Below are 17503 nucleotides of genomic sequence, written 5' to 3' on the forward strand. Positions count from 1 at the left end.
AGTAGCATGGTCTCCAGAGAAGATGCTGGCGATACTCTGGGATGCTTCCATTTGGGCTTTAAAGAACAGGAAGCAGCTACTATTAAATATATGTGGGAATAAGAAGAGAGCAATGTTCTTCACTTGGAGAACTGCCTCCTTTCTTCATATCAATGCTTGAATTCCTCTAGAAATTACATGATTTACCCAATGTCCCAAGGCTACCTAACATGAGAGTCTGTGTTTAATCTATCATGAAATCAGAACAGAAGTGGGACTACAAAAGGTTGCTTAATTTTCTCAGACATGTCTGATAGGACATTTGTCACTCAAAAATTCTCAAGCAACAGCCATTATTGACCGTTACTGTTTGAGGAACCTGCAGTTCTCCAGCACAGCTTTCACATCAATCCTTCGATCCTTCACAGATGTCTCATTTTTTTTAATACTGGAAATTGAGCTTATGTCCTTGTGCTTACCAGGCAGATGCTGTGCCACTGAGCTACATCCCCAGCCCCTAGATATCTCTTTTCTAGGACTTAACTAAACACTAAAAATAACAGAGAGAGACCCATGCCCAAAAATTGTTCTCCAGTGACAACATCTGTGACAGCTTATGAACTTCCAATTGGAGAGCCATGTTGGAAACGGACTAAACATAAGAATGAGAGCTGGAGGCATCGCACAGTGGAGGGCACCTGCCTGGCAAGTGCAAGGTCCTGGGTTCGTTTCCTGATACAAAACAAAATTATTTTAAAGAACTCAAGCCCTGCGATAGAGCGAAGGTGCAACATCTTCATTTTTGGTAGCAGCTGAGAAATGATACTGCAGACACTTTTATTTTCATTAACGCTGGAATTGGAACGCCCCCCCCTTACCCCCACCCTTCTTCTTTCTGCACATGGAATGATGTGGTCATCCCACATGCTCATCAGTAAGAAACTTTATCGCCTCCCACACTCCATCCTAGAGCCTTTCTCCAAAGAGCTGAGTGTGGGAATTGGCTTCAAGTCAAGTCGACATTATTTTTGCCATCCTCCAGCTAGTTTGCTTCGAAATGTCAAAGTGTTGGGGCATGTGCTTTCCAAGCCATGCTGACGGGTCTACGCATGTGGCTGTATGGAGCTGTGTAAAAGTTCTTGTGTGCTTTTCCAGAGAGAGAGAGAGAGAGAGAGAGAGAGAGAGAGAGAGAGAGAGAGAGAGAGAGAGATGCTCAGTCAATGCAGAGCAGCAGCCTCCAGTGCTTGGAGCTCTTCTCAGGCATTCTCCCTAAAGTTGTCCCATCTAAGCATGTATTTACTCATCACTTGCGCATTACTCCAGAGTACCAATCATGGGAGACAGAAAAATCAATTCTTAAATATGTGCACATCCTAATCCAGAGAATTTCTGCATGTGTCATGTTGCCTGGCAAAAGGATGTCAAGTGTATAGACTAGAGATTGCCAAACACCTGCACTTTAGGAAGATTATCCTCGATTATCTGGATGGCCCCACGTATTCCCAGTGGTCCTTCAAAGTCAGAGAGGAAGTGGGGGAAGAGGAAGTCAGAGTGATGTGATGTGAGAGGGACTCAACCAGACACTGCAGGCTTGGCAAGGAAACAGACATCTCTAGAGCCTCCAGAAAAGAACATAGTCCTGTAGACACTTTGATTTTAGCCCCTTTAAATCTTTGTCAGACTTCTGTTCTCCAGAATGATAAGATTATAAATGATGTTGTTTTAAACTACTAAGTTTGGGTCAATATTTTACTGATGATAGACAACAAATGCACCAAGAAATTAGAGAAGACAAAGAGAAAAGACTAGCTTGGTAGTGCTTCCTCTTCAGATCTGTCCAACCCAGATCTAAAGGTACATTAGGATGCTCTAGAAGGACTGGCGCTGGAGGAAACTTGCTGGTCGGTATTCCATTCCAGCCTCCCTCTACATTTGCATTCTAGCAACGAGCTACTCAAGAAGGATGAATGGTATCTACAGCTCTTGGTCCAATTTCTGGAATATAATAGGACTAGAAAATGATTTACAGTCATGAAAGATCCACAGATATTCTGATGAATGTGGGCATGCCTGAGAAATGTCAGGCATGTGCCCCAATGCTTGCCATTTTCAATCTTCTGTTGAGCACTATGACCTTCTAGAAGATCTCAACCTATGACAAGTTGTGACCCTAGCATTTGATTGTTTGGTGACTCAGTGCATGAGGATTAGGTTTAGCCTGTCGACAACTTCAAAAACCATATTGTGATCTATCTCCCCAGTACTCTTCTGGGTCAGGGAAACCAATCGAAAATGTCTAGAAAAATGGTTTTTAGTAAAGTAAGGATAGGTGATGTTCATAGACAGCTCACTATGCATCAAGCATTGTGCTTTACTTAAACTATGTAATGGAAGCTTCACAGGAATGCTATGAAACAGATGCTATTTTAATCTGTTTTATAGAGGTGTGAACTCGTTGGTCCTAGATCATTTGCCTACTTAATAGCCTCTCTGGGCTTTAACGTCAAGGTGTCTCACACTGGAATACTCACTTCTGATCATTTTGCAGCCCTTCTCTCAGGGCTCACCCTTTCAGAAGGAACCCTGAGTGGCCGCAGAGAACTGCCGTCCTCTGATGAAGCCTTTGTCAACTGCGCACAGACATTCTCTCACATTCTCTCAGTTTTGCTTCCCTCTGCATTGTTTTTTTTGTCAAGGTTAACAGACCTCAAAGCACTAAGGGTGTATGGCTTCGCGTCCCAAGGGACCCATCTGCGGCTGACTCTTCCTGCATTTTCTAAGTTTTGTTTTCTCTCTCTTTCTCTCTCTCTCTCTCTCTCTCTCTTTCTTTTTCTGTGTGTTTGACTCGATTGTGTTTTATTTCTGGATACAAACAGACTACCTGATTTCAATGGCTTTTCTTTCCATTCCTTTCCTGGGCTTCCTTCTGCCTTTTGGGCGGGATAGAGACTTTGTGTGTCTGCTTAATGTCACATTAATTATGACCATAGACCACCATTGCCATTTTTAAGGTACATAGCATTTATGGATCTGCAAGGAGCATAGACTTCCAAGCTCAATCCAGTTTTAATCTCTGTCAAAGACATTCACTGAAATCTCTTCTGCCCCACCTCTTTCCACAGTCCACAACCAACCACGTCCAAGTGTGTAAACGGGCTAATGAGTGGTGGACCGTGTTGCCAGGCAGCCAGCCCTCACCATTTTGCCTGCTCTGAGCCACTGCCTCTCTCTCTACCTTGCCTGGGTGTTCTTGAACCCAGTTTGGCAGAAGAGCTCAGCTCTTAGCTTACTCCTGAACTTGCATTGCTCCCTCCCTCCAAGCTCATTTTTGTGGCTCCTTTAGAGCACTGTTCTTACAGTGAACTGATACAGGTTCCTTCTGTCTCCCCTCCAGGAGTTGCACATGGCTATGCTGCCTTAAGCCTGCCTCTTGCCTGATGTCTCCATAGAGAGGGATATTAGCAGTTAGATACTACTTGAATCAAATGTCTGATGAAGATTTCCCTTTATAGACAAAGTACATCCAATTCCATGAAATAAGTTCCAATTGCTACCTGAAGCAGAAAGATGAGGCAGGGATTTTGGTCTCCATCTGTGTTTACTTTGTGAAGAGCTGGTGGTGAGCCCAGTTATGCCTGGAGAGCCCCGGCTTCCAGGTCTTTCTTTAATCCTCAGATGGAATTGTGCCTCCGTCTTTCACATGTAGAATGAGAAATGACCAAAGGCATTGTCCATAATATATAGGTACGGTCTATCCTACAGGGCTTTTGTTCTCAGGGTGCCAAGCACAAAGTGAGGGTGGCACTATCTCTTGAGAGCTTCTCTCTGACATTGCACTTGACTAAGTGCCTTCTGCAGGGTACACTCGGATCCTGGCTGGGTTATTTGCTGTGGCTGTAACAAGTCTCTTCATTGGATTCCTACATACACTATCGCAGAGTCAGCGCCTCGTGTGTTCACTGCCATCTGTCACAGCAGATGCGGAAACTGTAACACTTCTAGCTTAGGAGGGCATCCAACACCTTTGTGGGGTCTTTAAAATTCACAGCTAACAGTCAGAGCTAGTGCTTGCACAAAACCCCTCTTAAAGTCAAGATTTAGCCATTGGTTGCCATAGTAACTTTATTCATCAAGCCTGAACTCCTTTCGTGGTACATGGTCAAATTGGTTTTGAGGAAGAATGCAGAAGAAGGAAGTTTGGTGGCTTCCAGAAATGAGGCTGTGCTGGGAGGCAAATTTTGGATATCCTCAAACTCTAGTTTGTTATGTTTGGAAATTTCTGTTTCTTTGATGTGGGGCTGTATATGCCATTATATGGAACAAAGCTTTATCTGTTATTAGCAGTGTGTCCCCACATGGTAATGAGTGATGGAAGCCTCATAAGGAGATAATGACTACAAAGGCAATTTGAGGGGGCTGATGTACTATACAAATGGTAGATACTGCCATTATCAGGAAAATAAGGCTCTGCTTGAACCCCAGAGTTGTTACTACATTTATTTTTACATATCCTGCAGTAATTAGATATCAGTTATAGAAGAGGACTCCCTTTTTTCAAACTGTAGTTCTAGGCAAGGTGTCTAGGAAAGATGATTTTAACAATCAGATTGATGGGTTTGGCAGTCTGCTGAGGTCACTTCCTGTTTTCTAACATCAGATTCATGCCTAATTGCCACAGGACAATCAAGAGAATATATTTTTCCTAATGGAGAAGTATGTCTGAGCCCTTGACCATTAATTGCCTTAGATAGCTGTATCTGGTGGGGGTGATACTATCTATAAAGTTAGGACAAAAGCTTTACTTAATTAATTTATTCTTCCATTGCATAGTATTTATGAAAAGTCTTCATTTGGAGGAAACCAACCTTGACCCTGCTCTCTGCAGCTTAATAGTCTGTGTTCCATGTTTTCTTGTATTTGACAAGATATGACACCAGCCTCCAAGCATCTTGCTTCTTTTGTCCTCTCCTATGCTTCCTGTTTTTCTTTCTTTCTACCAGACAAACAGCTTTCATTGACGAGCCTTGTCATCACCCACCTCACACTGAGCTATGTTTTCCTGTGTTGGACTCATATTCCCTGATTATTTCCAGACACAACTGAGGCTCAGTAAATTTGGGCTGATTATGGATCAGTAGACTCTTCAGCAGGACATGTTATGGAAACCGAAATTTGCCATGTAGTCCATGAAGTACTGGTCTCCAATACTTTCTGTGGCATCTTCATAAACTAAGAAGTTATGGATGCTAACTTGTGGTATCATACAGTGCCTTTGGACATTTACCTTAAGTGGAGCAGATGTGGGGAAAGAAATGTCTGTGATGTAAAAACAGGGTGATGACAGACAGCAGTGTGTAGGCCAGTCTTGAAATGAATACTGGAGCTAATATGTCAACAAAAACTCCTGTCTCACATTATCTGATCGCTTCTCAACTGTGCGGCCATTTCACTTCACTTTTATTGGGTTTTATCTTCAGAAAGAAAAAATAATCTTGAAAGCTATTATTCAATCTATGTCCTTTGGAAGTATCTTCCTTGGTAGATCAAGAGACTCATGTCTACTGCCTTTTTTATTTTTCTTGTTTGTCTGCTAATCTTATTTATTATTTCAATTTTTATTTTAATTAGTATATGTTTGTAATACATAATAATTCCATTCAATTGTGAGGAGTTGGTACATGAACAAAACACACTGTAAATCCCTTTCCACAAGACTGTAGGACTGTTAGCGACTTAGGACAAGGCACTTGTGTTATTTACTATTTTCTGGAAGCGACATTGTTTTTCACTAGTTATACATTAAGCAACCAGGTACTGAGAGAGTGAAAAGAAGTACACCAGGATACCTGGTTTCAGTAGTTTGGGGAAAGATGGCATTGCTTAAGAAATTATTAAAACAAGGTAGCAACAGCAATTTTCCTCAAGATTAGTTCTAAATGTTGACCTTTAGAGCAATGAATGTTGACCTTTTGATGGTAAGCTGGATGAATGCCGTGGAGTCCTGCCTTGAAAAAAAAATGTATATACCCAATTGTACATGCAATTCCACAAGTTTTCTAGACCTCATGGTGTGCCAGTGTCAGAGCTCATGCTAATGAATAGAAATAGCCTAAACAAATACAGAAATATAGATTTTTTTTAGGTCAGCTTCAAAATAATTAGTCCACTTTTAATTGTAAACTAAAGCAAGATCTCCTATAAAACCATGATCGTTATATGTGGCCTTCTCTAAATGTGGTAGGTACTCTGTGGGCTTGCAGCATGGCATGGTGGGTAAAGGGATCTGAAGTCTGACAGACATAGGTTCAGATATTAAGTATGCCACTGACAAGCTGTCCACAATTCCTCCCATTTTCTGAAGTCTTAATGTTCCTCGTCAGCTTAATAGAGCTGATAATACCTACTTTTTAAGATTCTTAGAAATATTTGATGGAAAAATCTCCCATATGTGGTCTTTAAACATTTATCAGCCACCTACTCAGTACCTTGAAGTATAATGGGCACTGAGAAAAAGAAGATGAAAAAGTCCCTTCTCTCAAAGTATTAGTGCTTATAGTGCATGCATAGCAGGTGATTTTGTAGGCTTTAGATTTTTCCACTAGAGAAAATTGTCATGTACTAGAAAGCTAAAGATTGGCAGGTGTCTTTATTCATGAGAGGCATATGTGACATACTGGGATGTACTGTCTCACTCATGCTATGATTAGAATCTGACCATTTCATGTTCATTTTCTCAAACACAGACCTGTTAATTCACTCATGTTTCTCTTTCTTCCTTCCTACTCTGCTTCTAAGGAGAATGCCTCTGCTATGAAGGTTACATGAAGGATCCAGTCCACAAGCACCTTTGCATTCGGAATGAATGGGGGACAAACCAGGGGTAAGTGAGGGGATGGCAAGTGTGTAGCTTACCAGGTCACAGCTTCCTCACACAGACATGACGTGGATTAGCCCTGCGTAGAGGAATAGAGTTCACGAGTGGTTATATTCTGAACAGTAGTAAATGAGTAAAAGTGTCACTGTGTTTCCATATTTATACTATCCCAGTGACGTATGTATCATCTTTCTCTCCACTAACAAGTCAAGAGATGATGCCTCTGACTAGCATCCTACTGCCTCCAGCTGAGATCTGAAAATCGAGCTGTCCCTCTTCCTTTTCACGCCACTATCAGCCACACAGATTCCACAGGCAGAGCTTAGCAGATCACTTTGTTGGAGACACGTGAAGCCACACAGACTCCATTGCAGCCCTCCTAGGGCTTGAGGAGCTTTAAGAAACAGACATGAGCAAAGCTTGTTTTTACCAGCACTGTCAGTGGGGTGAAAGGCAAGAGACTCAAGGAGCACCCTGCCTGGAGTGAGTGTGTTTTTGCATAATCCCAAATTACCATCTCTATGAGCTCTTCGCTTTCCCCCAAAGCATGCAGGACTGAAACAAAATAGTAATTTCTCAGATTCCTTTTTATCTTTATTTTTTACATTTTTGAATATACTGTGATAAAACATATAAGAAACTTTCCATTTTAAAGCTTACAATCCAGTAATATTAACTCCACCCACAGTGTGGATCAGGCATCGCCTCTACCAAGTCTTAGGTTGCATTTTAAAGATGACTTTGTGCCTGGTTTTGGATGTCTAGTCTGCCCTCTACATTAGGTGGATGGTGGAGGACAGTAGGAGGAGAAACATCAATAAATGCTAATTAGTAATAAAAATCTATGGAACAAGGAAAACTAGGAGGAGATCAAGGCAGAATCATCTTGGAGTGATTACTTGGACTGCAAAGGAGATATGTGATTGCAATCTGAGAGCAAGGAACACACAACAGCAGCATTTCTGACACTGCTGTGGAGGACTCACATTCCTGAGGTCGCTGATCAGCCCCTTCTATAGGATTCTGATGAGGCCAAACCTAGCATGTGGAATGTAGTTCTGGACTCGCCAAGCAATAAATATGGTGACAAATGGGTGAGAGTTTGGAGAGGAGCAATAAAAATGATTGAAGAGTCCCGGGGAGTGATTTATGATAAGGGGATAGAAGAACTCAACTCGGAGGACTTAGCCGGCCGATGACTAGTCAAGGCGTGATAGATGCCCAGAGATGTTAGGAGAGGGTAAATGTTCTGAAACAGCTTGAAGTTGAGGGATAAGGACAAGAGAGAATGAAGTTAGGGAGAGGAAATCTGAGTCACAGGTCAGAAACCTTGCAGAAGTCAAAATGCCATGAAATTTTTCTATTAGGGAAAATGAAGCATTGCTTCGTTTCAGCTGAATTTGAAATCATATCATAGAGACAATGCACAAAATGTAGAGGAAAATGTATGTAGAATGGTAAATATATATAAAGATTGGTGAGAAAGGCAGATAACTTGGCTAATACATGTCAAATGGGTATGAGCAAAGAGACTTGTTCACTATTTAAATTCTGCCTATTTGCCTCCATATACTAGCTCCTAAATATTTGCATTGTGCTGTGGAGCCAGATCCTTTTAGCTCATACAATGGCTGAGAACATGAGTTGACGGTGATTATTTATTGAGTGACATACTCCAAAGAGTGATAGATAACCACTTCTCTATCTTTATCTCGTAGCCTGAAAACAACTACAAAATATCATTTCACTTCTACCCTGAATGATCCTGCCTGGCTTTCCGCAGTGATTGGATTTGGAGGTTAATCGCTGAAGCTTCCACATCCCTAGCCTTGTAGACAGATCGTGCAAGGATGGGCCACAGTTCGCTTTGTAACTGTGCAGGTCTTTGTCATCCCCTCTGGCTGTGTGTGGAGACAGTCTTGGGATGTAGACAAGGGACTCTAGGGAAATGGTGCCCTCCCCACTGGTGTCACTTAGAACAAAGTAAGCTAAAGCACTGAGCTGCAGGCTGACAAGAACATTAGCCCTAGGAAATAGACAAGAAGACCTAATCTGTTATTTCCATCTTTAATTTCCATTATTCTATGATCATAACTGTCTATGAGGTCTCCTTTTGGACACTAATACAATAATGGAACAACTGTTAACAGGAAAAAAAAAAATCCCTGAAAAACAGGATGTGACTATCTTAAGGATAATAGGACCAAGACTGAGTTTATACGTTTACAAAACAGCACCAGACAGATGATCACATTTTTCCTCCTAAAATGACAAGATAAGTGAAAACAGAAGATGCTATGCATCTTGATTTGACTCAAGGGTCTGATACCATATTCCTTTAAGGGATTTTCATGAATTAATCAAAATTGGCTTGAATAGGAAGACTGTCACTAACATTGAAAACTGACTGACAGATTGCCAAGTAGTGGCACATATTGAGATATGATGGGAAGATCAATGATAAGCCTCATTGTCCTGAAAATTTTATTAGAATTATATAGAGAGAAGGTAATCAGCCCATGTGGGTGTCCATCTTCATTTGTTTGTTAGTTTTCTGCTTAGCATGCTGGTATTGCACACCTAAAGATAGCTGAGCATCCCTTTGAGGTAGAACAACCACATCCTAGGTTAACAACAGTTAGAAAAAATTCTTCTGTAAAGAATTGAGGTTCATATACCAGGAGAAAAGTAGCAATAAATATTCTTGACTTTCAAACAAGAAAGAACATTGATCAAGGACACTAATCCAAAAAGTTACACACATGCTTCTCTGAGGCAGAAAAGTCACCCCTATAACCTTCTTCAGTTTCTGCCTAGGTCTGTAGCTTACTGGGTGTGTGTGTGTGTGTGTGTGTGTGCGTGCGTGTGTGTGTGTGTTTTGAGTCTAATGTGTATCTGTATGGTGCATATATATATATATATATAACATATGTATATGTAGCATATATATATTACATATGTATATGTAGCATTTGTATGATTGTGTTGTGTATCAGAGAGGTCATATGTGAGCCAGTTCATTTATAAGAATTCTCTAGACATTGAATCCCATCATTAATTCTCCCAGTCTCTCATGGTTTCAACAAATGTTTGTCTCATTGTTATTCTGGTCCAAAGTGTACTAGGTTGCTACAGCTAGGCAGAAGCAGTCTCTGCTCTTGAAGAAATAGAGTTCTACAAGATAGATGGGAATGTGAAAGATAATTACAGTAAACTCTCAAGAATTATTAAAATAAAGGTGGGAACAAAGGTCTATGAGATTCCAGTTTAAGGAATAATTTGAGTGAAGTAAATGAATCTGAAATAGGGCCCCACAGACTGGGTTTTCAACAGTTGTATTTGACAGATGACAAAAGTAGTTCTAAGCAAAAGGAACAAAATGTACAAAGGCACAGAGATATAAGTATAGTTTTTCCAAGAATTACAAATAAGCAGCTCAATGTAGTTGAAGAGTACATTTGCAGAGGGGAAAAAAAGGCTATGATAGATAAAGAAAAGACCTTAAAGCGGTCTGGTTTAGTAAAGCTTTGGGCACTCAAACTCTCCTGTACAGGAGCCTGGGACTGTTAGCAGATGGGGGACATTCCAAGATGTCTGTAGATTTATATGTGATATTTTCATATTACATTTCGAGACTCTTCATAACAAATTAAATAATCTTTTAAAAAGACACGATTAAACCCAAACCTATCAGAACTGACCAGATTTTTGTTTATCTGGATTCTCCAAGTAAAACATATTCTTATAACTATCCCGGATATAAAACTTTTCAAAAGCAAACAGCAAACAGTGACAGATATGGTGACCATACCTATGCACTATGTGAACGGAGGGCCTCACAGTCATTTCCTCTTGATGTTTTTGCCAAAAATGCCCAGTGAGAAGGAACACAGGCCGAGGCATTCATGTTGATCCGAGTGGGGAAGCCGATTGCTCTGGCTCATCCAAGTCACAGATCCAGGTGGAAGACTGTAGACTCCGGGAACTCATTGTACAAGAAACTCTTACTCATTAAAAGTAAAACTAACATCTAAAAGATTTCTAAGTCAAGGATGACAGATTTGGAATGAGTTATTCAAGAACAGGGGTGTGTGTGCGTTTACATCCTTGACCTTTGATGCTGGCTACCAGATCCATCCTTTTCGGCCACCACATCCCCTGGGGCCCACCTACCAGACAGAGGACCTGGAGGGAAAGGACCCAGCACAGTGGTTCTCCATGTCTCTGTTTTCCCTACAAGAACTCCCTGAATAACTCCAGGGCCTCCCGTCCCTGCAGCTGCACAGACACAGCCAGGGACTATTCATGTCTGTATTTGGTATTTGTTTGCTAGGACAGAAAAGATAAATTGAAAATTTTCACAGATGAGAAATGAGAATAAATGAAGGTGGAAGAAGTAAGAGAGATTGATTTACGTGAAAATACTACAGAAAGGAAAAAAAACCACAAATTTATTTAGGTATTTTGTAGTTACTAAGAAGGACTATAATAATGTGTTTTTTGGTTAAATTAAAAGTGTACCCAAGGGCCTCTAGATACATTTTTCAGAACACTACAATTAGATTAAATTCATGCATTTGAAGATTCTCAGTAAGTAAGAGTCTGATTTCTTATTGTGACATCTCAGCTGCAGAGGGCAACTCCAAGGAGATTCTCCACTAGAAAAATATAAGCTCACTCTAAGTTTCAATGCTGAAGGATGGAGATGGTGATAATTCATGAGATGGAGAAAGCCCTGCTGTGGAAAGCGAACAGGTGCTCCTCCAGGGATTTAAAAGCTGTTGTCAGGAATGGCCCTGTGCTGTGAAATACCTCCTCTTTCCCTTGTATGCTTGGGAAATGACACACTTATCGTGCCATCCTGGGACACGCACGCATGCCCACGCGTGTGTGTGAGCACACACTCCCTCTTTCCGGCATAGTGCCCCTCGCTTTAGTATGTACTGTCCATTAACCCCTACTGTTTCCAATTACTCTTCTGCTTCTATGGCTTCTGCCTTCTACCCACCCAGATGGACTGTGTGTGAATTCTACATCCATTTAAGGGGCATATGTCCCAAATACAAAATTCTGGTTTCTGTAAAGGCAATTGTGAGGTCTCTGTTCACCATGGCTATCCTAGACCCTTGGTTGTAAAGCATATCCATGAAAAGAAATCATTTGGCCCTGGCTGACTGTGAGTGTCCATAACATTTCCTGGGAGACTGCTCACAGAGCAGTGGCAGGGTCCAGAGGAGAAGATCCCTTGACCTTAGAGTTCTAGGAATTTTTCAGTCTCAAACTCACCTTCCTTTCTTCTAGCCACCTAAAACCGAGCAAGAACCTTCTCAGCTCCTTGAGAACCAAGGCCATATTTTACACGCTGTACCTCTTTAGGGTAGCTAGTGACAAGCTGAGGTATTGCTCTGATTCTGAGTGAGTCTGGCCTGGTCTGACCAGCCCCAGATCTCTTCAGAAGTGATTCATATGGAGTCAGACAGTCCTGTGTGACATATGACATTTCTGACTTGTTTGATCTATTTCTGGCTCGTCATGTGGCTTTTGCCTCCAAATCCTGCTGTTTGTTTCTGTGTCCCCGCTACCCATTCACCTTCCTCCGACCTCTCTGACGAGATGTGCTTGCGAGGATGTGGCTGCTTCGTTATCTCTGGCCGCCCTGCTCCCTGCCCTCCAGCCCAGGCTCCACTGTCTGCACCCGCTCCTGGCACTGCCTCGCCTCCGAAAATGGGATTATTTTCCCATTAGCACTCTCCCCATTCTCTCTATGTCTCTCTCATTATTGTCACTTATTCCTAACAAGGGCTTCCAGTGTATTTATTTGGCCATTTGGCCATTTAGTTCTCATTTTTTCCTTCCCTTCTGCTCCTATCTTGTTTTGTTTTCTGTCTCCCTTTCTTCCAGGAGTCAATGAAAATGTTGCTATCTTCTCTCCCACTCATCTCAGTGGTGAAACCACTAAAGAGTCTCCTGGAATTAAGCCCAAAACTTGCAGTTCTTCTGCACCGCAGAGGCCTTCTTGTTCTCTGATTTCAGGGGAGCTATCACCCCTGGGAAAGAGAAGAGAAATCTCTCCCCCTTGGGTGTCAGGCAGGAGCTGCTGTGTAACTGCCGACTCCACCTACCAGCATCTTCTCCGGCAAGTTTTCTGGCCTCACCTCCCACATTCAGTTGGTTGAGAAACCCTGCTTTGTCTTCTCTTGGATTTTCTCAAGTGAAAACATGTTTTATTTGACCCATTTTTACAAGAATTCTGTGGTCAGTCAGCTGGATCAGTCAGGGAGGTGCTTTATCCTTTGCAGACAGACCAATCCAGCCTGTGCTTGCCAAGACCAGTGAGCTCTGAGACAAAGGCCATGTTTGACCAGATGGACGCTTTTATTCTAATTTATGCAAAAGCTCTTGATGGTCCTGTGGTCATTTTGGGTGATGTCCTTTGCTCCCTTCTTCAGGCAGTTGGGACCTCATTGGGTATTCAGTGTGACCCACCAGGAGTAGCTAGCTACTGAAATATCACTGGGGAAGCTTATTTAAAATACTGCTTTTATCCCCAGAGATTTTAATTTCATAGGTGTGAGAGAAGACCTAGACTCTACATTTGGCAGGGTCTATCAAATGATTCTAAAGATAGCCTTAGGAATACTTCTTATACCAGACCTGAGCCTCCAGGCCTCTTGGTGGGAAGGAGCATCCTCTTATTGGTACATGTGTTCCCCTTCCAAGGAAAACAGTAGACTAGTGGCTGAGACCACCCCAAAGGATTCTTGTATTTTACTGATTAGGAAATGGGAGGTCAGAAACTTGCAATAACTTGCTCAAGGTCACACCGTTGGTAGTCAAGCTTGATAGCAGCAAGGAGGGGTTCAAGACAAATAAGGTGGGTAAATAACGATTTAAGAGAGGGCTATGCAAAGAATGCTTGCTACTCCCAGGGTCAGTGATCAGCTGTGGATGGGAGGGAGACATTGTGCAGCCTGCCTGCTTCCTCTCCTCAGGCAGACTCCTCTTCGACACGTGTGCCCCTGCCCCTCACTTCAGTGACAAGCTCCTGCCTGTGGTGCTGCCCACCTACCACAGGAGCAGTGACACTCCACACACTGCTGTCTCTGCCCTGTCCAGGCACAGCACATAGAGACTTATTTTAAACAGTGCCAGAGGCGGGAACACTCATATTTCCTTCAACATGACCACTAGGGTGAAAAAAAATCAACCTCAATTTACCCTCCCATCTGCTCAAGAATGGAAGATAAATTGTTTCAATTTTATAGAAATGAATGTTTTATGTCTTGCCTATGCTTTTCTGTGAGTGTCCTGAATTTCTATATTCTACTGAATGCATGAATGTTTCCCATGAGGAATGCTCCCTGGACCTCTTTCCTTGAGTTTCACTTTCAGAATACTAGGGTGGAGACTGCCGCTATTTTTCTTGGCTTTGAAAATTTTGGCTATTTATCTTTTATAAAAAGATCAATAGAAAAAGAAATCCACTCATTATCCCATGCTTAGAGAAAACTTCCATTACCACTTTGGCGTATTTCTTTCCAATTTCTTTTTTTTATGCATCAGAAGTTTTGCTTCCCATCGTTCCCTCAGTTCTGTGTATTTTCTGTCCTCTTTTATAATTTGACACTAAGCATGTGTTACTTTTATAATCATGAAATGGGAGCCATAAAACAGAAGGCTGTAAGAGTGTCTTTATGGTACAGTGTTTTTCCTCTGGTAGGGGAAACCTTTTCTGTGGGGAGGTTATGCCTAATGTCTAACTGAAAACCCTCAATTTTAAACAGCTCCTAGTTGTTTAAAATGTAGTATTTAGGTCAGACTCCCTTGCTGCACATGTAAGTTGGGGTATGTAATAAAAGGCTGATTGAATACCAACCTGTGACCTACACGTTCAACACGAGAGTTAATGCAGCACAACTTCAATGTCACTGAGGGCTGAGTATTCCATCATATAATGCTAATTAATTGAAATCATTTATTGAGGATGTAATACTAGATGCTGAGCTAGGTGATTTTTAAAAAATATTACTAGTATACTTTCTATTTAAAAAAATCCTAAAATCTAAATGCTTTTAAAGAGTTATGTATACAGATATACCACCTACAATTACCACCTACAATTTTTACTATAAAAATTTAGTTAAAAATCATCTTAAGTTATATTTTTTTTCTAGACAAGTACTTTGGATTCTTATTCACATACTTATAATTACTTTCCCCAATTTTTAAAGTTTATACAATTTCAAAAATTAGAAAGCCAACAATTTGTCACAGCACATCTTATTTTATCTTTGTCTTTCAAGTCTACAAAAGAAACACATAGATGGTTAGAAAATCTAAAGAAATAAAACCCCTCAAAAATCGAAACAACAAAAGACAACCTAATCCACCTGAAATTCCAGCCCTTAGAATGAACTCATAGTAACATCATGTTTTATTTGTTTAGTAGAATGTTGTTTTAACAAAAATAGATTCACATTATTCACAGAGTTTTATTTCTTGTGTGCAGATATTTATTTGTGTGTATATATATATGTATAAGCAGATATTTGCATACACTGTACATATATCTGCATATATATGCACATACATGCATATGCATACACATGTGCATATAGTGACAAAATGTATGTCCTTAGGGCTCAGTGGCATGTAGGCCAGTGTCACAGTGCTGACCAGCCAGCACTCTGATGCCACATCTGGGCTCTTTTCATTAAATCATAAATGAATTCAACATTGGAGTCATGTTTTCTTTTCCATGCGGCCTCTTTGCCACCTAGATCCTTGACCTTTCTGAGAGGCTTTCTGCGCTGAGATGAACATTGTTGGCTAGAGGAGATAAAGCCAACAGCGGTCTTGCCAGTTACAGTTGGGCTTTGGATTTAGGACTCCTGGATGTCAGGGTTTTTTTCTACTGCTCTTGTTCAGAATTGTGAAAAGAGGCCACAGGAACAGCTACACAAAGCCCTGGGGGGCACATTAGCCCAATTAGCACTGGTGGTAGAGCTCTCCCGTGGGGCTGCCCACACTCATCTGGGTGTGCAGCTGGGGTGTCTTTCTTACAGTCAAATGAGAGGGCAACTTTAAGTGGAGTGAGTGTTCACCACTGTGGGAGAGTCACCAGTGGGAACTGGGAACAGCCTGCCTGGAATTGAATGAAGCCATTACAGCGAGCCCAGTACTCCTTGTGCCTGGGATGATGGCACTGTGCCTGGCAGGCACAGCAGTGCCATCGTGAGAGTAATACCAGTAGTAACAAAGCTGACATTTAGCTGCTCCTTGCTGTGCACCAGCCACTCTTTGAAGCACTTTTCCTATAAAGCAGAAACTATTATTGTCCTCGTTTTGCAGGTAGATCTACTGAATACTTCAGCAACATTTAGAGCTCTAGACACAAGAAGAGAACCATAAGCCCCAAGAAGAAGGATTTTTTTTGCCCTAATCCCCTCAAGGGCTATTGCTCCTGAGAGTCTCAAGATGAAAGTAAGGGAGAAAACAGCTGAGATTCAATTGTTTAGGGTCCAAGGGCAGAGGCTCTATTTGTTGAAATCTAGTTTCAAACACAAAGTCCACGATCTGAGTTGAGAATCTCAGAATAGCGTAGAGAGCTAGGGAGAGTGACAAGTCATGAGAGGGACCTTGCTGGAGGCCCATGCATAAGAAATGCCATTGACTGCTGCCCAATTCAGTAAAAAATAAAGTCACATCAGTTGAACATTTACTGAGGCGTCCCAGCTTTGTACCTATCCATGGCTACAAGCGTCTGTTCCTGGATAGCTCGTGCCATGGCTAGCGTGAAAATCATGGCCAGGTGTTCAAGTCTGGATGGCTCACTGTGGCCTGGCAGAGCCCTCATATGGACTCATGCAGCGATCCCATTTGCCTATTTACAGCATGGATGCAGGAAGCGGAAACACAAAACCTTTGCTGTTGGCAAAGAATTCAGAGCGCTTGCCCAATGAATCAGGAGTGACATCTTCACATTTGAAGCACTCGTCTTTCATTTCCTCCAGGGTCAGAGAGAAGATAGGCTGGGTCATGCCTGAAGACTTTTCTTTCACATAGTGTCTTGGATATTGTTACTGACTTGACTTAGCTTTGGTTGAACTATTTCAACCTAGCTGGGAGACTGAGTTCCCCTCACTTCCAAGGATGCTCCCTTGCTCATATCATATATGTACAGTGCTAGGATCAAGCCCAAGCGCTTGTGCACTTCAGGCCAGCATTCTGCCACTGAGCCACATCTCCTGACCACATCTACTGCAGTTGGTTGTATGTTTGTGCCAGAAAAGCAACATGCGAAGAACACAAAGTTGAAATGAGATAGACTTAGGCTCAGGTTTCAGTTCTTAAAAGCCCTGTGCTTTTCACCAACTGTAAACTTTAAGCCTCAATTAAGTAGGTAAGTAACATTACCTACTTCATGGAGTTGTTAAAAGGATTATTAAAAACCTAAACAAGATGTGTAGCACTCTATAACATTAGATAAATTCTGTAAGTACTCACCATGTGGTGGCAGTAAATTTCCTCTCTGATGACGTTTTGCATTGCTTATGGCCTCATTTAAGTTCTCCGTGCTGATAACATTGATTTCACACTTGAATGTAGAACAGGCCACCACAGGAATATGAATTCCATAAAGATACAAAT

General features: G+C 41.6%; 1 protein-coding gene across 2 annotated transcripts in view; it reads left to right on the top strand.

Moving 5' to 3' along the window:
- Astn1 (astrotactin 1) overlaps positions 1–17503 on the top strand; it is a 310603-nt gene that overhangs the window by 148923 nt on the left and 144177 nt on the right. The window contains exon 8 of one of the 2 annotated variants that reach the window (XM_004626776.2): positions 6775–6859. In XM_004626776.2, the coding sequence (XP_004626833.1) occupies positions 6775–6859 (85 nt within the window). The remainder of the gene's footprint in view (positions 1–6774; positions 6860–17503) is intronic. The other variant, XM_023710344.1, reaches the window with a different exon arrangement.

This window comes from Octodon degus, unplaced genomic scaffold (assembly GCF_000260255.1).
Source record: "Octodon degus isolate 3935 unplaced genomic scaffold, OctDeg1.0 scaffold00017, whole genome shotgun sequence".
Taxonomy (NCBI): Eukaryota; Metazoa; Chordata; class Mammalia; order Rodentia; family Octodontidae; genus Octodon; species Octodon degus.